Source organism: Callithrix jacchus, chromosome 7 (assembly GCF_049354715.1).
Source record: "Callithrix jacchus isolate 240 chromosome 7, calJac240_pri, whole genome shotgun sequence".
Lineage (NCBI taxonomy): Eukaryota > Metazoa > Chordata > Mammalia > Primates > Cebidae > Callithrix > Callithrix jacchus.
In genome coordinates this window covers 88,134,174-88,158,650 of record NC_133508.1, presented here as the reverse complement: position 1 = coordinate 88,158,650, position 24,477 = coordinate 88,134,174, and the positions used below count along the sequence as shown (strand labels likewise).

At 39.7% G+C, this 24,477-nt stretch overlaps 1 protein-coding gene across 1 annotated transcript in view; it reads right to left on the bottom strand.

Annotated features, from left to right (window-relative positions):
- Nucleotides 1–9,289: 9,289 nt before the first annotated feature.
- Nucleotides 9,290–24,477, bottom strand: part of RNF11 (ring finger protein 11) — a 32,720-nt gene continuing 17,532 nt past the window's right edge. Inside the window, exons 2-3 of the mRNA XM_017974716.4 lie at nt 12,471–12,640; nt 9,290–11,234 (exon numbers count right to left, since the gene is read on the bottom strand). Coding sequence (XP_017830205.1) covers nt 11,063–11,234; nt 12,471–12,640 — 342 coding nt within the window. The 3' untranslated portion in view covers nt 9,290–11,062. The remainder of the gene's footprint in view (nt 11,235–12,470; nt 12,641–24,477) is intronic.

Sequence of the window (24,477 nt, the reverse complement as noted above, 5' to 3'; positions counted from 1 at the left end):
GCATGCAGCTATGGTCCCAGCTACTTGGGAGGATGAGGTAGGATTGCATGAATCTGGGAGATGGATATTGCAGTGAGCCAAGACTGTACCACTGCACTCCGACCTGGGTGACACAGTGAGCCCCCATCTCAAAAAGGGAGCGAGAGAGGGAGAGAAAGAGAGTTACAGAAAAAGAGAAGGAAACAAGGAAAGAAAGAAGAGAAAGAGAAGGACAGAAGGAAGGAAGGAAGAAAGGGCAGGAGGGAGGGAGGGCAAGCTGCATGTTCAAGGAGAGCTTTGCCTTTGTCACCTTTCTCCTGGCCACCCTCCGAACTCTTCTTTATAAAATCCTTATTTTGCAATGGGAAACTCCTTGGGATGTTAGCTCAGATTCCCTTTCCCCATTTTTTCCTTCCCTTCATTTAATCCATATCTGTTGAACATTTGAACACCTACTGTCCCGCTTTCACAGAGCTTGTTCTGAAAGTGAAGTCATAGGAGTTAACAAAGAATTAGAGCCATGGAGTAAAAGAGTCATGTGCCATGTAATGATGTTTCAGTCAACCACAGACCACACATACGATGGTGGTTTCATAAGATTATGATGGAGTTGAAAAATTCCTGGCCGGGCGCAGTGGCTCACGCCTGTAATCCCAGCACTTTGGGAGGCCGAGGCGGGTGGATCACGAGGTCAAGATATCGAGACCATCCTGGTCAACATGGTGAAACCCCGACTCTACTAAAGATACAAACAATTAGCTGGGCATGGTGGCGCGTGCCTGTAATCCCAGCTACTCAGGAGGCTGAGGCAAGAGAATTGCCTGAACCCAGGAGGCGGAGATTGCGGTGAGCCGAGATCGCGCCATTGCACTCCAGCTTGGGTAACAAGAGCGAAACTCCGTCTCAAAAAAAAAGAAAGAAAAATTCCTATGTCCTAGTGATATAGCCGTGGTAAGGCTGTGAGGCAACACATTACTCATGTTTGTGGTGATGCTGGTGTAAATACACCTACTGCACTACCAATCATATATATATATATTTTTGAGATGGAATTTCACTTATTGTCCAGGCTGGAGTGCACAGTGGCATGATCTCAGCTCACTGCAACTTCTGCCTCCTGAGTTCAAGGGATTCTTCTGCCTCTGCTTCCTGAGTAGCTGGGATTACAGGCATGCGCCACCATGCCCAGCTAATTTCTTGTATTTTTAGTAGAGATGGGGTTTCACCATGTTGGCCAGGCTGGTCTCGAACTCCCAACCTCAGGTGATCTGCCCGCCTTGGCCTCCCAAAGTGCTCTGATTATAGACGTGAGCCACCAGGCCTAGCCAAGTAATATAAAGTTATAGCACATACAATTATATATGGTACATATTACAAAAGTTTAAAAGTTAAAAAAATTAGAAAGTTTATAAAGTTACAGTAAGTTGTTAATTATTATTATTTTTTGAAGTGGAGTTCTGCTTTTGTTGCCCAGGCTGGAGTGCAATGGTGTGATCTCGGCACATTGCAATCTACATCTTCTGGGTTCAAAGGATTCTCTTGCCCCAGCTTCCTGAGTAGCTGGAATTATAGGTGCCTGCCAGCACACTCAGCTAGTTATTTTCTATTTTTAGTAGAGATGGGGTTTCATCATGTTGGCCAGGCTGGTCTTGAACTCCTGACCTCAGGTGATCCACCCGCCTCGGCCTCCCAAAGTGCTGGGCTCATAGGTGTGAGCCACCGTATCCAGCCAGCTGTTATTGAAAAAAGAACATTTTAAATAATAAACAATGTAGCCCACGTGTGGTGTTTATAAAGTCTACAGTAGTGTAATGTCCTTAGTCTTCACATTCATGTACCACTCACTCACTGATTCACTCAGAGCAACCTCCAGTCCTGCAAGCTCCCTTCATGCTAAGTACAGGTAAACTTTTTATCTTTTACACAGTTTTCTATGTTTAGATGCACAAATACAAGCACTGTTACAATTGCCCATGGTATTCAACACAGTAACATGCTCTCCAGGTCTGTAGCCTAGGAGCAACAATACCATCTAGGTTTGTGCTAGTACATTCTACGATATTCCTGTGAGGACAAAATTGCCTAATACTTGCTTGTAAATGGGATGTATTTGGTCTAGAGGATAAGAAGTCACCTATCTGAACAATGTGGAGAAGAGAGCTGCAGGGCAGAAATGATAGCACAAAAAGACTTGAGACAGGAAAGAACGTGGCATTTTAGAAGGCACAAAAAGACGGTCCATGAGACTAAACTGTTGATTCAAATGAAGAGGCAGAAGTCAACTCATCCCTGTTAAGGAGTCTGGGTTTTATGCTCTGCATTACAGGAAGCTATTGAAATTTTAAATAGGGAAATGACATCAACTTATTTATTCACCTAAAATTATTTTAACTGCTGCGCGATGAATGGATTATATAGGGTTAAACATGGAAGTCAGTCCCCAGCACCAATTGCTTCTGGTTTGTCTGAACCATAAAAATGCTGCATCTTTCCTTCACCAGCTACTAGACTTAAGGAAAAAAGAATGTTTCTGGCTGGGCATGGTGGCTCACACCTGTAATCCCAGCACTTTGGGACGCCTACACAGGCAGATCACTTGAGGTCAGGAGTTCAAGACCAGCCTGGCCAGCATGGCAAAACCCCGTCTCTACAAAAAATACAAACTTTAACTGAGCATGGTGACAGGCACCTGTAGTCCCAGCTACTCGGAAGGCTGAGGCATGAGAATCATTTGAACCCAAGAGGCAGAGGTTACAGTGAGCCAAGATTGTACTACTGCACTCCATCCTGGGCAACAGAGCGAGACTGTCTAAAAAAAATGCTTTCAATATGCTGATTTATAATTAGACTCAATATGAGTAGGTATTTCATGTTCTTCATAAAAAATCAGAAATCCAGTTTATTAAAATCCATGCCCAGGAACAGATTTCAAATATATCTTCAAAGCCATTAACTCAAAGTTTAAGAAAGAGACGTGAGAGCTGAACTTGCAGAAACAGCCCATCTGAAAATCCTTACTAGAATAGCACTGTCTCACAACCAGAAATCAGAATGCCCATGAATTCTACTTCCTCATGTCAGGATACCACTAGAGTAGTGATTATAGGCAAGCAGCCCAATCAAATCTCTTCCCTTCCTCACACCCTGCACACTGTAAAGTTGCAGTTAATTTATAATCTGTTTACAAAGTTCAGCTAAGCTTTGGATAGAGGATCATCCTTCTGCATTGATTAAAAGCTGAAGGACTGGCTGTAATTCTGGGGTTGGCAGAATGTAGTCTATTCCTGCACCTCATTTGGATAATGCTGGAAGCCAATCTCAGAGTCTTTCTGATAGCATAGTACAGGCTTCTCAAATCACACACAATGCTTAAAACTTGCTTCTGGGTCCTAACTGACCAGATTAGCTACTATGGTGGCCCCCAGTGAGAAGTTTTTTGCATAGCCAATCAAATCTTCTCACAGGTGTTCAGAGTACACACTGTAATGCCAAGACTATGAGGGATGCCCCTTAGTTATCTTCATTAACTTATTTTTCTCAGTGCCAAGAAATGTAGAGCCCACAAGCACTAATATTAGAGAAGGGGTTCAAAGCAACTTCCCTTTATAACCATCAGTTTTAGATGCCCAAAACATGTACCTTATTGCTAACACTCCTTCATAAAGAGAAAAACTTTCTGGAAAGCACCCAAAGATGACTAAACGTGCCAATGAACAGTAATTTTTCTCAAGAAAGAAAAATGTAATGAAAAGGTAATCTCGACCATACTTTTACTAAAAAACTGTACATGAAGAAACGATAAATGGCTTTACTCAGTTAATAACATTAATCAGATGCATCCAGCTATTGTCTTAAAGCAGTGCCAGGCTGGGAGCAGTGACTAAAGTCTACAGCCCCAACACGTTGGGATGCTAAGGCAGGAGAATCTCTTGAGGCCAGGAGTTTCAGGCCAGCCTGGGCAACAAAGCAAGATTCTGCCTCTACAAAAAAAAAAAACAAAAAACAAAACGTTAGCTGGGTGTGGTAGAGCGCACCTACAGTAAGTTCTAGCTACTCGGGAGGCTGAGGTGGGAAAATCACTGGAGCCCAGGTGTTTGAGCTTACAGTGAGCCATGATCAAACCACTGCACTCCAGATCAGGGGACACAGTGAGACCCTGTCTCCAAAACAAAAGCCTGTGCCTACTGCTCAGTGTGATAAAGCAAACAAAAACTGTGTGGACAATTAAAATGTACAGATAAATCTCAAAACCTTTTTGTAATTCACTGGTGCCTCTGGTGGAAAAAAGTTGCAAAATCAGGAAATAGGTTGTAAAGGGACTCATCTGGATGTTCTGTACCCATACTAAAAAGCAAGGAAATAGCAAAAGGACAAATGAAGAGCAAAAAGTCTGGATAATCGTGCCTGGACAATCCATCTCTGAATAACCCAACAACTGCCCAATACTGCTTCAAATTTCTCAGGAAACAAAAAATGTACCAAATCCGTACTTCACAAGTTTGGGAAGGGACTATCTACTAATGGTTCCAAAACCTGCCAGTACATCAGAATCACTTGGAGAACCTGTTACAAATGACAGATGGCCAAGTGTGGTGATCCACACCTGTAACCCCAGCACTTTGGAAGGCTGAGGTGGGAGGATCATTTGAGCCCAGGAGTTCAAGAGCAGCCTGGGTAACATGGCAAAAACCCATCTCTAAAAACAAACACAAAAACAAAAATTAGCCACGTGTGGTGGCATGTGCCTGTAGTCTCAGCAACTTGGGAGGATTGCTTGAGCCTGCGAGATGGAGGTTGCAGTGAGCCGTCATTGCGCCACTGCCCTCCAGCCTGGGAGATAGAGATCCTATTTCAAAAATTTGTTTCTCCTCTCCCACTCTGGTAAGATAGGGGTCTTCCATTACTAATAAACATCCAGAGCCCTAGGTAATTGTGCTCTGGTTGTCCTGGCATCTGAGAACTACTGATATATCAACACTCCTGGTGGAGAAAATGTGCCTTGGAGACAAAATGAGTGAGCTGTGATCACACCATTACACTACAGCCTGGGAAACAGAGAAAGACTGTCTCAAAAAAAAGTACAGAAGGATGGGTCAAATTGTCTTCTCTCTTCCTGTCCAGTAAAAGGGCAGTTGATATTAAAAGAAAAAAAAAATTAAAAGTAAAAAAAAAAATAAAAATTAAAAAAATAGAAGAACGATTATTTAAATTCAGTAGGTAAATTTAACATTACTTGAAGAGACACTAACCAAAAATCCAACTTTTCTTGTGTCCACAAATTTTTTTTCTATTTTCTGACTTCCTTTTTCTCATTATACAATGTGTCTACAAATTTTAAAATAAGTCTTAAAAAAATTAGTTGAGGTTATTACATCAAGATGCATTTACCCACAAATTTAATCAGTTGACTCCATGACTGCTACCACTGCTTTTGTAAAGAGATAGCCACCAAAATATTTTTGTGCTTATGCTGAAGAAATGTACTTTCTCTCATTTACCACTTCCAGTGTCAACATCTTAGGCAGCTCTCCTTTTGACTACAGTATCCTCTACTTTATCTCTGGGGTGTATTTTCCAAGAACCCCACTGCATGTCTGAAACTGAACAATACCACATACATACCTACACATATATACCTATGAAAAAGTTTAATTTACAAATTAGGCACAGTAAGAGATTAGGAACAATATTGGTAAACAGAAAGTTGTTTTTTGTTTTTATGTTTTTTTTTGGTGGGGACAGTCTAACTCTGTCGCCCAGGCTGGAGTGCAGCAGTGGGATATCAGCTCACCACAACCTCTGCCTCACAGGTTCAAGTGATTCTTGTGCCTTGTGCATGCCACCATGCCCAACTAATCTTTGTCTTTCTCACCATGTTGGCCAGGCTGGTTTCCAACTCCTGACCCCCAGTGATCCACCTGCCTTGACCTCCCAAAGTGTTGGGATTACAGGCGTGAGCCACTGTGCCAGCCAAGATAGTGTTTTTTTTTTTTTTTTGGGGGGGGGGGAGGAAGGCAGGAAGGAAGGGAATAAGGATGGTAGGGAGGAAGGAAGGGATGAAGGAAGGAAGGAAGGAAGGAAGGAAGGGAGGAAGCGGGGAGGGAGGGAGAGAGGGAGGGAGGGAAGGGAAGAAAGGAAATCAAGCAATGAGAGAGACATTGCCGACCTGGATCTAGAGGTTTACAAGTTGATTTTTTTTGAGAGAAGGAAAGAAAAAAAAAAAAAATAAGTAAAGGAGAGGAAGAAAGAGGAAGAGAAAGAGGGAGAGTAAGTGGAAATATTGCTTTATTTTGAAAAAAATTGGGTATTAATAATGGCCAATCAATGTTTCATTTAAACTAATGGGTAGGTGTGATGTGGTATTGACAAGAATGTATATTTCGTGTATTTGAAGTGGAGAGCTCTATAAATATTTATTAAGTTTACTTGTTCTGGATCTGAGTTCGAGTCCTTGATATCCTTATTAATTTTCTGTCTCATTGAATCTAAGTCTCCTATCTGGGTGTTAGGATCGTTAGCTCTTGTTGTTGCATTGATCCTTTTACCACTCACTATATCTTTGTTGCTTTAAAATCTATTTTATCCGATACAAGAATTGCAACTCCTGCTTTTTATTTATTTATTATTTATTTTTGCTCTCCATTTGGTTGGTAAATCTTTCTCCATCCCTTTGTTTTGAGTCTTTGTGTATCCTTGCATGTGAAACAGGTCTGGATGTAACATGCCGTTGGGTTTTGGCTGTGTCTTTTGATTGGGAATTCAGTCAATTTAAATTTAGGGTTACTGCCATTTGATGTTGACTGGCTGTTTTATCCATTTGTTGGTGTAAATTCTTCTTTATGTTGGTGCTCTTTACTTTTTGGTGTATTTTTAGAAAGGCTAATACTGGTTGTTTCTTTCTGTGTGTAATGCTTCTTTCAGAAGCTCTTGTAAAGCAGGCCTAGTGGTAATAAAATCTCTGAGTTCTTGTTTGTTCATAAAAGATTTTATTTTTCCTTCAGTTGTGAAGCTTAGTTTGGCTGGATATGAAATTCTGGGCTGAAGGTTCTGTTCTTTGAGGATGTTGAATATTGGCCCCCACTCTCTTCTGGCCTGTAGAGTTTCTGCCGAGAGATCTGCTGTAAGTCTGATAGGCTTGCCTTTGTGGGTAACCTGACCTTTCTCTCTGGCTGCCCTTAGTATCCTCTCCTTCGTTTCAACCCTTGTGAATCTAACGATTATGTGCCTTGGGGTTGGTCTTCTTGAGGAATATCTTTGTGGTGTTCTCTGTATTACCTGGGGTTGAATGTTGACCTACTTTGCTAGTTTAGGAAAATTTTCCTGAATAATATCCTGAAGGGTATTTTCCAGCTTGGATTCATTCTCTCCGTTGCATTCAGGTACACCTATCAAACGTAAATTTGGTCTTTTCACATAGTCCCACATTTCTTGGAGACTTTGCTCATTCCTTTTTATCCTTTTTTCTCTAATCTTTTCTTCACGTTTTATTTCATTAAGTTGGACTTTGACCTCTGATATCCCTTCTTCTGCTTGAACAATTCGAGTGTTTAAACCTGTGCGTACATCTCGGAGTTCCTGGATTGTATTCTTCAGTTCCATTAATTCACTCATACTCCTAAGTTGTCTATTCTCGATAGGATTTCATCAAACCTTTTTTCAAAGTTCCTAGTTTCTTTACGTTGGGCTACAACATGTTCTTTTAACTCACCGAAGTTTGTTATTATCCATTCCTTGAAGAGTGATTCTGTCATCAGGAGGCGCTCGTTCTCCATCAAGCCTTGTTCCATTGTTGATGTGGAACTGTGATCATCTTTAGAGGGAGAGGCATTCTGACTTTGAGTATTCTCAGCTTTTTTACGCTGGTTTCTTCCCGTCATTGTAAATTTATCCTCCTGTCGTCTTTGAAATTACCAACTTTCAGATTAGGTCTCTTGAGTGGACGTCCAGGTTGTTAGTTCCCAGGGCCAGAGCAGCGGCGTTAAAACTGATGGTGCTTTTCTGCCCAGGATTCTCCTGTCGGGCTTCCTTCTTGTTTCCTTAGTAGGCGACTCTGCCTTCCCGGGGCTCCAAACCTCGGTCAGAAGGGGAACTGGTCCCGTTTACTCTGCGCCGAGCGCTGCTGCGTCGAGGTGCCGGCGGAACCGCTGCGCCGACCACGAGAGTCGCGCTGGCGACTCGTGTGTTTCCACCACTGGGGGATCTTCTGCTCCGTGAGCGACCAGACTTTGTCTGAAAGTGTGGCGTCCTCTAGTTCTCCGCGCCTTCCCTGAGAGCTGCAATCCCGGGATGTTAGCGATCGGCCATCTTGGATTGTTCAATTAAGTGTTTTTAAAAAATTTTTATTTATAAATTGCAGAAACCATGGATGGATGGGGGGGCTTACTGTACTTAATAAAGTGTTGCTCCTTTTTTAAAAATGAATACTTCCTTATGAAAAAGGTTTGTATACAGGGAATCTGTTACCTCAATGCTTACTGTTCTGTGAAATCATACTGTTTTATATCACAAGATAAACACCAATAGTAGGGGGCGAGTCTTCTAGTATTGATTGAAGAGATTCCCTATAAAGAACACTCATAGAATCTTTTTAAAGTTTGTGTTAGCTAAACTGCAAATATCTGAAAGTATTTCAACTTACTGAGTTTTGCATTCAAAAGGATAAGGTTCTTTTGTTTCTTCCTGGTTAGGCTTTTCAGAAATTTCAAATCCCACAGCAAGCTTGAACATATACTTGCCCTTATCTAGATAAAGAAGTTACAACTATTGTTTGGTTTTAGAAACTTTGATGCTACCAAGCCTAAGTATATGTTTAAATGATATTAAATGCCAAACAACAGAAAATACTTCCCACAAATGTGTGTGTCCACACACACACGTACGTATGTATATACCTAGAGATATTTTAAAATAATTATCATACACAACCATTTTAAAAGATTATACGGGGACTACTTATGTAATTAACTGTAACCCTACACAGCTGTATTATAACTTTAACAACTTAGTAAAAGTCAAAACTGATGGTTCTTAACATTGTAGGTTGAGATTAATACAAAGTGCCTAAAAAAGACACATTCTGCCCAACGCTACTTCCTTCAATATTACCAAACTTCTGTGAAAGAAGACTTGTAATGAAAAGAAAGACTAACTGCAACATGAAAGATGATTTTAAAATAAGTTCATTTACCAATTTTAGCAATCTAGAAAAAAAGAAAGTCTGACTATAATACTTGATGACAGACATCATGTTTAAGTAGAAAACACAAGAATAAAAAAAGCAATTATCACAGAAAATATTGCACAACTTCAGTTGTTTCCTCCAAATTTGCTTTATGTAATTGGGTGGATATAAATTAATAAACAGAAGTTTAAGCAAGATACATGTAACAATTTAACAGAACCCGATAATCCAATTTCTTGCAATTTTTCTCAAATTCTTCTTTAAGTCTTTCCATCATGGGGCTCATAAAGAAATTTAACCAACATATGGATACTACAGTTGAATGTCAAATTTTTACAAAGTACTTAATGACATACTACATTTCTCTATAATGCAATTATGAAGAAACTTCATGACACTGTTTTGTATGTGGGAAAGTGTTAAGAGTCCAATATTCAACTCAATATAAAATAATAAGAAACACTTCTGATGTTAGGTTGAGACCACTTTTCCTTTTGCTAATGAATGGTTTTTTTTAGCTGTAATATCACTGAGGTGAATAAGTCACCTTTGAGTACATACGAAAAAAATAAACACATGCTAAATGGATAAAACATTACTACTACATCTTTACTAGACCATCTCTACCTCTAACACTTCAAAAGCTTAGAGATTTAAAGTATTCTTACATTAACTGCAAGAAACAAAGGAGAAATTCCTTCTTTTCTGAGATCACAACTACGAAGTCATGTGGTTATACAAATTCTGCATTTGTGTGCAAAACATAAAATACAATTATCTTTATTCTCCCTGCTCAGTTCTGTCAGCCAGCTAGCAGGATGTAATAGATTCCTTTCCAAGAAACAGAGACTGAGATGTGTTTTATAGAACTTCAATAACCTCAGCACTACAGTAATGAGAGATGCAGTATCCGTTTGCTATGGTTCAAGACAAGAGGGAAGAGGTCACAGGAAAGAGAAATCAAAATTGCTACAACTGAGTCACTATTTCTTATTAGGTCTCACCACAGTGCCATCTTCATTTTTACATAAATGTGGTGGCATAATTCAATCTCAATAAATCAGAATTCTTAATATTTAAAATTTTACTTGACTTTTCCATTATCACCATATTAACAACCAAAATAATCAGGTAAAACACATAGGAAAGGGTAGTATTAAATCCCACTTTAATAGAATTGGTTTCCTGACACATTAACTTATTTTTTATAGAAAAGGGATAGTGCATCTCAGTTTGCTTACAAGCTAGGAGATCACTTTGAATTCTGCATTTCCTAACTGCAAACAGAATATAGCACTTATAACAGGTTATAAATAAACTGGTTTTCAAGCATAGAGCCAGCCCCAACGATAATAATACACTATTTAAAAAGACCTAAGGCAATGAATTCCATTTCCAATGGAAAAAAAGAACTGTGCAAACAAGCTTAAAACTACTTTTTTTGTGTGCCAGTGTTATAAAATGTAGCTTTTAATAAAACCTTGACCCAAATGCCAGCAACTTCGGAAAAGAATTTGGGTAGGGTGGGGGAAGAGAAGAAAGTTATTTCGTTTAGGAAAAAAACTATCTTTTTCCTAATCTTCAATACACACAATTTAAACAAATACAGCTGCTTTAACACTTTACACAATTCCTATGTACTGGAGCAATAACAAGATCTAAATACAATTATATTTTTAAACACTGGGTCAAGGCTTTACATAAAAATACCATCCTACTTTTCCCTCTAAGTTTCTAAAATATCACGTACTTTTTCCCCCAACATCTGCAGCCATCCAGGAATTTTTAGGAAACTTCTGTGCATGATCTGAATTCCTAATCCCTGGCTCTTTGGGCTCAGTGACAAAAGATCAAAACCACCAAAAATGATGGTTCACTTGAAGTCAGATGAGAGACCCTGGCTCAATTAGTCTCATAGGATGAAAGCAGTGCTGCATCAACTGGCTCCATGCAGGAGGGGCACGTGAAGGATCTCATCAACCAGTCATCTATACAGTCCAGGTGATAGATGTGCATGCACGGCAGAAATCGAATTGGGTCCCCATAAACAAAGTCCATCATACAGATCACACACCTGTTGGGAGCAATGGAGAGAAATCAGAAGGCATTTTCAGAAGTGTCCTATTCAGAAAACGCTTTAAATCCCATTAAAAACAGTGTTAATCTGAATAACACAGCTGAAAGCTTTGCCTGTCATCTTATCACCAAAGCATGCAAACTGATTTTTTTCCTACTATTGATCTATTCAGTCTCTTATTTCAATCCCTGAGAATTTGCAGGACTTAGGAGCAATCAACAGAGCAAAGGGAAATGGATTCCATATGGATCACATCTACTGGTGTGCTTGTTAAACAGCTACATATTATAGTAGAAGGAGAATGGGATTACTTTATAGGTAGAAAAGCATCAGTTAGATCAACTTTGTTTCCTTGTACTATTTAGTGTAATTCTAGAGAAAGATAATTTTCATTTTAATAACTACCTGTAAAAACAGAAACACTAACTTCAGCCTACTTACTGGGTTGCTGTAAGTTAAAGCTCTCTTCATTAACTTTCCTTTTTTTGAGATGGAGTCTTGCTCTGTCACCCAGGCTGTAGTGCAGTAGCGCAATCTCGGCTCATTGCAACCTCTGCCTCCTGGGTTCAAGCAATTCTCCTGCCTCAGCCTTCCTGGCTCTTTGGGCTCAGTGACAAAAGATCAAAACCACCAAAAATGATGGTTCACTTGAAGTCAGATGAGAGACCCTGGCTCAATTAGTCTCATAGGATGAAAGCAGTGCTGCATCAACTGGCTCCATGCAGGAGGGGCACGTGAAGGATCTCACCTTGGTCTCCCAAAGTGCTGGGATTACAGGCGTAAGCCACCGTGCCCAGTTTTTTATTTATTTTATTTTTGAGAATTTCAAGTGATTCTCCTACCTCAGCCTCCCAAGTAGCTGGGATTATAGGCACAGGCCACCATGCCTGGCTAATTTTCATATTTTTAGTAGAGACGAGGTTTCACCATGTTGGCCAGGTTGGTCTCTAACTCCTGGCCTCAAGTGATCTGCCCACCTCAGCCACCCAAAGTGCTGGGATTATAGGTGTGAGCCACTGTACCCCGCCTGTGAAAACTCTTAATTATATTATAGCATTCTCTTGTTAGTAGCCAGTAATAAGAGCTATAAAAAAAAATTAAACATATCCTTGCATTAAGTGAAGTGTTTCAATATATTAAATGTCTTACTTTCTAAAGTGCAAGAGAAAACGCAAATTTTTTCAAAGCGAATTTCTGAAAATAAAACTTTGAAATGTACAAATTAAAACTTACTCTCGGATCTTTTTTTCTGATCCATCTCTTCCAGGGTCATAAACTCCTTTAGGCAGATGTTGTATAAGTCCTATTCTTTGAGCTATCCTAATTTGTTCCTCTTCAGTCAGCTGAGTTGCTAGCCGAGTCTGGCTAGGTGTTGGATGGTAGACTGGAACTGGAACTTGTTCCTAAAATACAAAAATAGAGGAAAAAGATTTTTAAGAGACCTTTTGTGGGTTTGTTTTTTATTTTTTGGTCAGAGACAGAAGGGAAAGGGAATCCTGGGAAGGGTAGGAAGCTGGGGTGATGTGCAGCGGTGTGACTATGTTTCACTCTGCCTTAACAAGAAAACATAAACACACCAAAACATTCACATTTAGTTATCTACCTAAAGGATATAAACACAGACTTCACTGAAGAACTGGCATGGAATGCTAACTGAACTATTTCCACCTAAGAGACCAGCCTGGGCAACATAGCAAGACCTCATCTCTAAAAATAATTTAAAAAATTTTTTTAATGGATTGGACTATGTCAAAAATAAATCTAAATGTTATCTAAGACCAACTCTCCCATTTTATATGACCAAGCTTGCCTACAGTCAAATAATTGTTAGTACTGGAATTAGAATTCTGTGGCTCCTAATCAGGTGAATTTTTTACACAAAACAATTTTGCTCAACGAAATCACGTTTATAACCCCCACTTTTTTGAGACAGGGTCTCCCTTTGTTGCCCAGACTTAAGTACAGTTGGAGATAAAAGAGGATGAGTTCATGTCCTTTGCAGGGACATGGATGAAGCTGGAAACCATTATTCTCAAAAAACTAACACAAGAATAGAAAACCAAACATCACATGTCCTCATCCTTAAGTGAGAGCTGAACAATGAGAACACATGGACACAAGGAGGGGAACATCACACACCAGGGCCTGGCAGAGGGCGGGGGACTAGAGGAGGGATAGCATTAGGAGAAATACCTAATGCAGATGATGGGATGATGGATGCAGCAAACCACCATGGCATGTGTATACCTATGTAACAAACGTGCACATTGTATACAGGAACGCTAGAACTTAAAAGTATAATAATAGTAACAATAAAGAGCTTCTTTGCCTTTAAAAACAAAAAAAGCACAGTGTCAGAAACACGATTTAATGTAAACTCAACCTCCTGGGATCAAGCAATCCACTAACCTCAGCCTCCTGAGTAGTGGAACCACAGGGGTGTGCCATAGGGCCTGGCCTGTAATGGTAATATTTAAAACTCAGCAATTCTGGTGGAATGAAGCTGGGATGGAGTGTGACCTACGAGGGATGAGACTCCCCATCCCTATCCCCTCACCTTGGTTACCTCTGCAGAATTCTCAGAATCAACAGAACAGTCTGAAAAACACTACTATCTTAGAAGGTGAGATTTTCAGTCTGAAGAATTAAATTACAAGATTTCAGTCTCAGCTCAGCCACTTACTATGGTTGCTTGAACCAAGTCTCTTAATGTCTTTGAATAAAGGAGATAACACCCACTTTTGAGAGTTGATACAGTCATGAGATAACTAAGAGCTTTGTAAATGCCAATATTTGTGAATTATTCTAACATCTCATCATGATGATTCTCCCCATCATGATTCTCTGCTTTGCTAAGTGCTACTGTCCTTGGCTTTTGTCCTGGTTTTCTGGATTCTCTTTGAATACTAGAAACTCTTGGCCTCTGCTGTGATCTCTACCAGCTGAGTTCTTCAACCCTTGAATCATCATTTCGAGTCTAGACTACCTTCCTGAAACTTAGCCCCAGTCCTATTTGACCAGTCTTGATGAGCTGTCATTCACACACAAACTGGGAACAAATTGCTTTACGACTGTGGATAATATAAAGGGTCTCTTAAATCCTTGAACCTAACAAAAAAAACTAAATTGTTTTAGAGCAAATAAACTCCAACTATGGGTTTTTCAAAGGCTAGATTTCTTCAGTCTTGTGGTTCACATACGTGTAGAGAACACAGAAAGCAGAACAGAAAAGGAAAGCTCTACGTTATGGGGAAACATTAATAAACATTAAAGAATAAAATAAAAACTATCTTTTAATTCATGTTATGAGTGTATTTTCATCTTTGGTATTTGTTGTTGTTGTTAAAACAAAGGAATCCTCTATGTATCTTTTAGATATTTAAAATGATTGAACAACCTAATTTCAGTTTACATGCAAATTTTCAGAAAACCAGAGAGGGAAGGAAATGACTAAGCTCTCCTGATATTTTAAAGATGAATGTGGCCTCACCCTTCTTACCACAAATGCCTAATTTTAAATTTTAATTCCCATGATACTTGTTTAAAACTGGCTTGATATCTGAGTTATCAACTGTTTCATAACTAAAGAGCCACTGATTTTCTAGGCAGCAAAACGGGATCTTGATTCAATTGTTGGCTCAAAGAGACTGAGCGAGTAGAAGATTAGACAGGGATATAAAAACAACAATTTTAAAAAGATGTGATAGCCGGGCATAGTGGCTCACGCCTGTAATCCTAGCACTTTGAGAGGCCGAAACTCCTCACCTGAGGTCAGGAGTTTAACACCAGCCTGGCCAACATGGTGAAAATAGAAAATTCTATTAAAAATACAAAAATTGCCGGGCATGGTGGTGCATGCCTATAATCCCAGCTACTCGGGAGGCTGAGGCAGGAGAACTGCTTGAACTCAGGAGGCGGAGGTTGCACTCCAGCCTGGGCGACAGTGTGAGACTCTTATCAACAACAACAACAACAACAACAACAACAAAAGGTGTGGATTTGGGGGTGGTTCCCACCATTCCCTATCTGCTGCTTCTCTATATAAACGCTATATGGTTTACACAGTGTTCAACACCTGCTTTCCCTCTGGGAATCTGAAATTTTGTCACGTGTTAGGCAGTGGGTGCCTAATCAGTACCTGGGGGCACTGAGCCTCCAAATGAGTGGCTCTGGCAGAAAACCTTTCATATATGTTGAAGGAATTAAGCATGTCCTGTGTGACTCCACTAGGAGATGACTCTTGGAAGCTTGTGCTTAGTTCCCTTTGGACCAAAGCACCTTTTTCCTTAGCTGATTTTGCTTTGCTTCTATGCTGTAACAAATCATAGCTGTAAATAAGATTATATACTAAGTCCCATGAATCCTATTGAATCACCAAATCTGGGGATTGTTTTGAGGACCTCCAATGCCAGTGCTAGGTTGTGCTCCAAATTTATATTTGCCAAGCTTCTGTGTTTCATTCCCAGCTGAAAACAAATTGGAAAAAACGAAAAATGAAATCTAAATATTTTTATTAGCCTGTTTCAGGGCCTAAATATGGATCTAATGATAAAAGATATACAAACAAATCTCACTACAAGCTCCAACTCCTGGGCTCAAGTGATCCTCCCACCACAGCCTTTCCAGTAGCTGGAATTACAGGTATGCACCACTACAGTTTTTTTGGTTTTGATAGACATTGTCTCACTGATCAGGCTGGTCTCAAAGTCCTGGCCTCAAGCAATCTGCCAGCCTTGGCCTCCCAAAGTGGGGAGATTATAGGCGAGAGCCACTTTGCCCAGGATATCTGGGTAGTTTGATAAGGGCAGGGGCTATGTCTGTTTTGCTTACCAGTGTTTACTACTTACTCGGCATGGTGTCTGGCAGGGTAGTTGGAACTCAACATAATTACAGAACTGAATAATCTAAATCAAAGCACTTATGTTCTTGCATTATATATTATATACATATTAGAAGTTTGTAAATATGCTATTAAAAATTGCTAATGGGTCTGGCACAGTGGCTCACACCTGTAAGCCTTGCAGTTTGGGAGGCCAAGACAGGTAGATAGCTTGAGCTTAGGAGTTTGAGACCAGCCGGGAAACATGGTGAAACCCGGTCTCTATAAAAGATACAAAAATCAGCCAGGTGTGGTGACACACACCTGTAGTCCCAGCTACTTGGGAGGGCTGAGGCAGCAGGATTGCTTGAGCCCAGGAGGTTGAGCTATAGTGAGATGAGATTGCACCACTGTACTCCAGCCTGGGTCACAAAGTGAAAGAAAAATTGCTAATGATTTGGATTAAATAACAATATAACAAAAAGAAAAAGAAAAATTGCTGTCTCAAAAAGAAACAGGAAATGGCTATCTGGATTATATAACAATAAAAAAGGAAAACTTGATATAAATTACACCTAACATTGTCTCAAGTAAAAATATCTGGGTTGTTGTCTCTTTCAAAGTTCTACCTACCCATCCCACAGTAACTTCAATAGGTCCAAAACCAAACCAAATATACTTCGAGGTGCTTCTCAAACTCAGAATTTCTATGACCCCTACCTAGGTTAATGAACAAAAAAGCATAATGGAAAGGGCATAGGCATTTCCTGGAATTTCTACTCTGGCATTTAATTATGTATGTGGCCTTAGGCAAGCTTCTTAACATCTGAGTGTTAAGACTCCTCATCAGCAAAACAGACAAAATACCTACCTTAAAGCACTGGAGGCCAGGTGCGGTGGTTCCCCCCTGTAAATCCCAGCATTTTGGGAGACTGAGGCAGGTGGATCATTTGAGGTTAGTGGATCATTTGAGGTCAGGAGTTCGAGACCAGCCTGACCAACAAGGCAAAATCCCATTTCTACTAAAAATACAAAAAAAATTAGCCAGACATAGTGGCGCATGCCTGTAATCCCAGCTACTCGGGAGGCTGAGACACAAGAATTGCTTGAACCTGGGAGGCAGAGGTTGCAGTGAGCTGAGATCACACCACTACACTCCAGCCTGGGTGACAGAGTGGGACTCTGTCTTAAAAAAAAAAAAAAAGTGTTGGGCTGAGCTGGGCATGATGGCTCACTCCTGTAATCCTTCCTAACACTTTTGGGAGGCCAACGAAGGTGGATCACTTGAGGTAGGAAGTTTGAGGCCAGCTTGGACAATATGGTGAAGCCCCATCTCTACTAAAAACACAAAAATTAGCCAGGCATGGTAATACATGCCTGTAATTCCAGCTACTAGGAAGGCTGAGACATGAGAATCACTTGAACCTGGGAGACAAGAGGTTGCAGTGAGTGGAGATCATGCCACTGCACTCCAGCCTGGGCCACACAACTAGAATCCATTTTTAAAAAAAAAAAAGTATTTTAAGAAATAAGCAGATAAGTAAAGCACTTACCAAGATAAAGGGCTCAATATATGGGCTATTCTCTGACACCACCACTCCACTAGTCCCTGGAGATAGACATCCTCCCTGACTTCCTCTCTTCCCTTTTCCACCATCATCTATCTACTTAAATGTCTTATATAGTCTTATCTAACTACCATTCCTCATTGTTGATTAGGAGACACACATGGGCTTGCCCTGTGAGTTTAAATTTTGAGAAAGATAGAATTCAGAGAAGTAAACACATTTCAAATAAATTTAAACAATCTTTTCCTTAATACTTTCTTTAGTTCTCTATATGTCTGCAGGCAAAAGAAAGAGTGAGAATCCAAAGGAAATCATCTGCCTTTAAGAAAAGGAGAGAAGGAATAATTTAAAATTAAAATATGCATTGTGGAAAAATGCAGCAGCATGGAAGGGGCTAGAATAGAAATGGAAGACACTATTATACAATATGATGAAGCAGGAGCAAAGATAGGGTCCCACTCTGTCACCCAGGCTGGAATGCAGTGGCACGATCTTGGCTCACTGCAAACCAACCTCCCAGGTTCAAGCAATTCTCCCGCCTCAACCTCAAGTAGCTGAGAGTAAAAGAACGTGCCACCATGCCTGGCTAATTTTTGTATTTTTAGTAGAGACAGGATTTTACCATGTTGGTCAGTCTGGTCTCGAATTCCTGGCCTCAAGTGATCCACCGCCTCGGCCTTCCAAAGTGTTGGGATTGATTTCAGGTGTGAGCCACCGTGCCCAGCCAAAAGATAGGGTTAGACATCAGAGACCGCAAGGTCTGATCTGATGAGAAAAATCTCTGTAGCATTCCAATTGTCTGTTAATATGTATATGAAGCATCTATAAAATGATGGATATTGTCAAGAATGTATTGGGCCCTAATCTTAGATGGTTTAACCCAAGACACAAACAGATGAATGTAAAACATGTCTGTCTGAAGGGCACTACATTAAAAGTTGGATTCAATTTAGGGAATGTGATACCATTTCAGAAACTAAAACAATGCAGTGGGGAAGTGCCTAAATAATGTGCTGAGACTGGAAATAGTAGTACAAGTCTGGTTTGTGGTGAAGGAAAAATAAAGTCACTACTAAAGAATGTAGCTTGTCACCAAAAGCTGTATCTTTTCCTCCAGTAGGAAATAAGAGCCAGCTCTTCTGATCTTTCTCTTTATATCCTTACAAGCTGCTGCTGGCACCACCTTCTTCCCAGCTGCAATCTCCTACTCGGAAATGTTTTCTCTGAATTTTGCCAGACTGACACTTAGGACCATAAAATGGAGAATTTAGAATAGTTGGTCTCAACGTATATTCTTGTTCTGATGTTCTATGAATCTTGACTGAAACAAAACCCCCCAGATTAGCTCTGATGAAGTTCCTGAACAATTGCAGAGATTTAAAAGCCAGCATTGGCCGGGCACGGTGGCTCAAGCCTGTAATCCCAGCACTTTGGGAGGCCGAGGCGGATGGATCACAAGGTCAAGAGATCGAGACCATCCTGGTCAACATGGTGAAACCCTGTCTCTACTAAAAATACAAAAAATTAGCTGGGCACGGTGGCGCGTGCCTGTAATCCCAGCTACTCAGGAGGCTGAGGCAGGAGAATTGCCTGAACCCAGGAGGTGGAGGTTGCAGTGAGCCGAGATCACGCCATTGCACTCCAGCCTGGGTAATAAGAGCGAAACTCCATCTCAAAAAATAAAATAAAATAAAATGAAAGCCAGCATCATATCTATCATCCTGATAAATACGATTTTTTTTTTTTGATAGGGTCTCATTCTGTCACCCAGGCTGGAGTGCAGTGGTACAGTCTTGGCTCACTGCAGCCTCAACTGCCCAGGCTCAAGTGATTCTCCCATTTCACCCTCCTGAGTAGCTGGGACTACAGGCCCATGTCACCACACCCAGCTAATTAAAAAAATAAATTTTGTAGAGACAGGTTTTCACTATGTTGCCCAGGCTGGTCTCAAATTCCTGGGCTCAAGGAATCCTCCTGCCTTGGCCTCCCAAACTGCTGGGATCCCAGGAGTGAGCAACTAAGCTCATCCTTAAAAAGTACATCTCAGCATTGATGAAATACAGTATGATAAAGTAAAAGGCTTCCATTAACTGTAATACTTTAGAGATATAATTCACACTCTATTTCCCTATTTAAAATATACACTTCAATGATTTCCAGTGTGTTCAGAGTTATACAACCATCACTTACCAATTTTAGAACATTTTCATTACCCCTCAAAGAAAGGGTACTCACTAACAGTCACTCCCCCAAACTCCCCAGACCTAGGCTGCTACTAATTTGCTTTTTGTCTCTATAGTTTGCCTTTCCTGGACATTTAATAGATAAGCATTACTCAGATGTGTGGGTTTTGCTGCAGACCACCCTAATAGAACTGATCACAGATCACCAAAAAAGATCTAATAATGAAAGGGTTTGAAAGCATGAGAATTACCAAATGTGGCAGAGAAATGAAGTGAGCTCCTAGAAAAATGGTACCAATAGACTTGTTTCATACAGAGTTGCCACAAACCTTCAAGTTGTGTAAACGCACACACCAACCTATGAAGTGCAATAAAACAAGGTATGCTTGTATATGGAATCATACTAATATGCAGTCTTTTGTGGCTAGCCTTTCACTTAGCATGTTTTCAAAGTTCACCCATGATGCAGCATTTATCAGAATTGCAATCCTTTTTATCACTGAACAGCCCACCACCATTTTGTTTAGGCACTGATGGACATGGGTTGTGTCCACTTTTTGGCTACTGTGAATACTGTTATGAAAATTCATGTACAAGTTTTTGTACATGTTTTCATTTTATTGAGTAGATATACCAAGGAGTGGAATTCCACAAAACATTTTGCAGAACTGCCAAACTTTTCCAAAGCACCTGCACCATCTTACAATCCCACTGGGAGCTGTATTGATAAGTGATGGTTGCGTAACTCTGAACACACTGGAAACCACAGACATGTGCATTTTAAATAGTGAAATAGAATGTTCCAGTTTCTCTACATCATTGCTTAAACTTATTTTTATTATAACCATTCAAGTGGATAAGATGTGCTATCTCATTTGTAATTTTCATTTTCATTTCCCTGATAGCAAATTATCTTTTTGTTATCTTCTGGACACAAGCCATTTATCAGACAAATGATTTACAAATATTTTCAGAGGCTGAGGTGGGCAGATCACCTGAGATGAAGAGTTCAAGATCAGCCTGATCAACATGGTGAAATATCCTCTACTGAAAATTAAAAAAAAAAAAAAAAAAATAGGCAGGGCGTGGTGGTGCATACCTATAATCCCAGCTACTGGGGAGGCTAAGAATTGCTTGAACCTGGGAGGTAGGGTTGCAATAAGCCAAGACTGTGCTGCTGCACTCCAGCCTAGACGACAGAGGGAAGACTCTGTCTCAAAAAATAAACAAAATTAGCTGGGCATGGTGGCGTGTGCCTGTAATCCCAGCTACTCCGGAAGCTGAGGCAGGAGAATTGCCTGAACCCAGGAGGCGGAGGTTGCGGTGAGCCGAGATTGCGCCATTGCACTCCAGCATGGGTAACAAGAGCAAAACTCCGTCTCAAAAAAAAAAAAAAAAAAAACAAACGAACTACCCCAAATATTTTCTTGCATTCTATGGATTATCTTTTCACTTTCTTGATGGTGTTCTTTCAAAAACAAATTTTAAATGTTAATGAAATTCAACTTTGGTTACTTTTACTTTCAGTATCCTAAGAAGTTTCTATCAAACCAAAGGTCATGAGCACTTAGTCCTATACTATGAGGTTTACAACGTTTTAGCTCTTACATTTTAGGCATATAAACCACTCTGAGTTCGTTTTCGCATATAGTAAGAAAGGGGTCCAACTTCACTTAACTATGTGGTTATACGTAGGCGTCCCAGCATCATCCATTAAAAACTGTTTTGGGGCCAAGTGCAGTGGCTCACAATGTAATCCAAGCCTGGGCAATATGGCGAAACCTCATCTCTGCAAAAATTTGCCAGGAGTGGTCGTATGTATGTGCCTGTAGCCTCAGCTACTTGGGAAGCCAAGGCAGGTGGATCACCTGAGGCTAGGAGTTTGAGACCAGCTTGGCCAACATAGTGAAACACCATCTCTACTGAAAAATAGGAAAAAAAAGTAGCTGGGGGTGGTGGTGCATGTCTGTAATCCCAGCTACTCAGGAGGCTAAGGCAGGAGAATCACTTGAACTGAAGAGACAATGGTTGCAGTGAGCCAGAACTGATGGGATTACAGGCATGAGCCACAGTGACAAGCCATGAAATTTTTATTTAAAGATCTTATCACAGACAGGGCATGGTGGAAGGCTGAGGCAGGAGAATCACTTGAACCTGGGAGGCAGAGGCTGCAGTGAGCTAAGATCATGCCACTGCACTCCATCCTGGGCAAGAGAACAAGACTTTGTCTCTACATAAATAAACAAACAAACAAACAAGTAAATAAATGGGCCTATTTCACGCTGCAAATCTTAATGATGTCTGACAATTTACCTAAATGTTGGAATAGCAAAATTCGACTTAATTCCAATACCACATACCTATCAAAACTCTGTGACTCAGAGTTCAGAGTTCAGAATTCCCAAAAGGCTTTGTGGTTTCTGGCAGCAGTGATAGGAGCTCACTCTGGGATTGTCTCTCACGGATTCTTAAAAAAAATTTTTTTTTTTTGCCATGGAAACCTTATGTAGTCTGATGAAAGCTATTTCAGATAACATTTTTAAACAAACACATAAGATTACTAAGGAAATCAATCACACTGAAAGCAGTTCTATCCCTGACCTTAAAGGGTCTATGGACCTCAATTTTAGTGCTCCTCAATCTAAAGATTACTTTGAGATTAAGAACTTACATCTTATAAAGCATTCATTAAATTATGTTTTAAGGGAGAAGCATTTTTAAGAAACAAAATCTAGTAATGTGAAAAAAGTCCAGAAAATTAAACACAATATATGAAAAAGGAAACACTGACAGGCTTACATCAACATTAAAAATTCTTTCAATTCTCAAATGCATGTGAATTTCCTGCTAAAATTGACTTTATTAATCAAATTTGTTACAAACTTTAAAAAATTTTTTTAACTTAAAAAAATGTAAGGTACCCATGTATCTAAACCCCAGAATAGAGTCGCAAGTGAAAACGCTACTTTACTCAACTGCCACTGCCTCTGGGAGCTCTCTTTTGGCAGGCAACAGAAAATACTGTGATGAGCTTGAGTATCTGGTTTTCCAACATGCCAAATTATTAGAAGCAAGAAGAGGTACTTCAAGGACAGACACACTAACAGCAGATGAAGAACTGACAAGAAAAAGAAAAATCAATAAAAAGTAGGTACAAGAATCCAAAAGCAGAACAGACTTCGCTCACTAACACAAATAGTCCTACATAATTCAAGACTCTGGATGCACTATTCTATTACCTTCAGCATATAATAAACTTATCTAATAATTTTGAATCAGTAAAATAAAATGACAATTTGCTCAGAAGTCATTTCAGTGATTTCTGGGGAAAAGAGTGAAGATGAAAAGGGAGAAGCTGTGAAAGTTTAAAAGGGGGTCTAGATGAAAATCAGTCTCAGAATGAAAACCAGCCTCAGAATGAAAACACCCAAAATTGAATATAATGCTTTACAAAACACATCCTAAAATTTTTTAATTAATGAGACAACCAGAAATGAGCCCATTTGGAAAATCCCAAGGACTCTAACCAAAACCTCCCAAATGAATTCAGCAAGGTTGCAGGTTAAAAGCACACACACTTATCAGTTGTACTTGTAAACATCAACAATGAACTTGAAGCCAAAATAAAAACTATAAACACAATTTACAATACCAAAAAATTAAAATGTTTAAAGGTATAAATTTATCTTGTACAGGATCCGTATGCTAAAAACTAATTCTCAAAAAAATTGACATATCAACAATGGGCCTCAGCCAATTAACCAAACTTACAAACTCCTAATTCATAGCATCTAACACCACCTTACAAACAGTGGTATATCATAAAAATCTAAACAATCCACAAATTTTTCATGTATGGTTTACTAGTTCTTGACAGTAATATCATTTCTCCTTTTAGGAACTTTTAAGACTAAAAGTCTTGATGGCCTTGAAGTGCTACACAAAAATAAAAGCACGAGGAGAATGGGGTAAGCTTAGTGTTTCTAAAATACTTCTAAGGTCTTCTCCTACAAAGGTTTTTTGATCATGAACTTATTAACTCTTGACACTAGAAAATATTCAATTACTGATTGACTTAAACATTGACCTAAAGACTCCTCCTGTCTTTTAATTCACTGAAGTGCTTTAGAAAATAACAGGAAAAGGTATCTCTTATTTAAAAAGATTTTGTTTCAGTGGTGGTATGATAATCATTGCTTTCATGACCAAAAATCAAAACATATTTAAGAGGCAGTCTAGGAATTTTTTGATGCTAAATACAGGAATTTCTATAACATGTAAGATTTACAGTGATTATGGATCAAAACATTTAACACGATAATTTTTGCAGGAGAATCAAGATGGATGAGAAGCTGCATTATACCGTATTTTTTAAAGACCCTAATTTATTCAATCAGCAGACTGCCATTGTGTGTCAGACACTGTGCTAAATATTTCCATGCCTTAAATTCATTTATCTTTGCAACCATTTGAAAAAGTACAATAACCTCCACTTTTCAGTTGAAGAAACAAACTTAATTAAGGACCTAATTGAGGTTAGAGAGGAAAACGGTTTGCTTAGTGAAGAGTTTCTCAACCTGGGCAATGACATTTTAGTAAGACAATTCTTTGTTGTAGGGGGCTGTCCTGTACATCACAGGATGTTTGGCAGCTCTCTCTATCCACTAGAT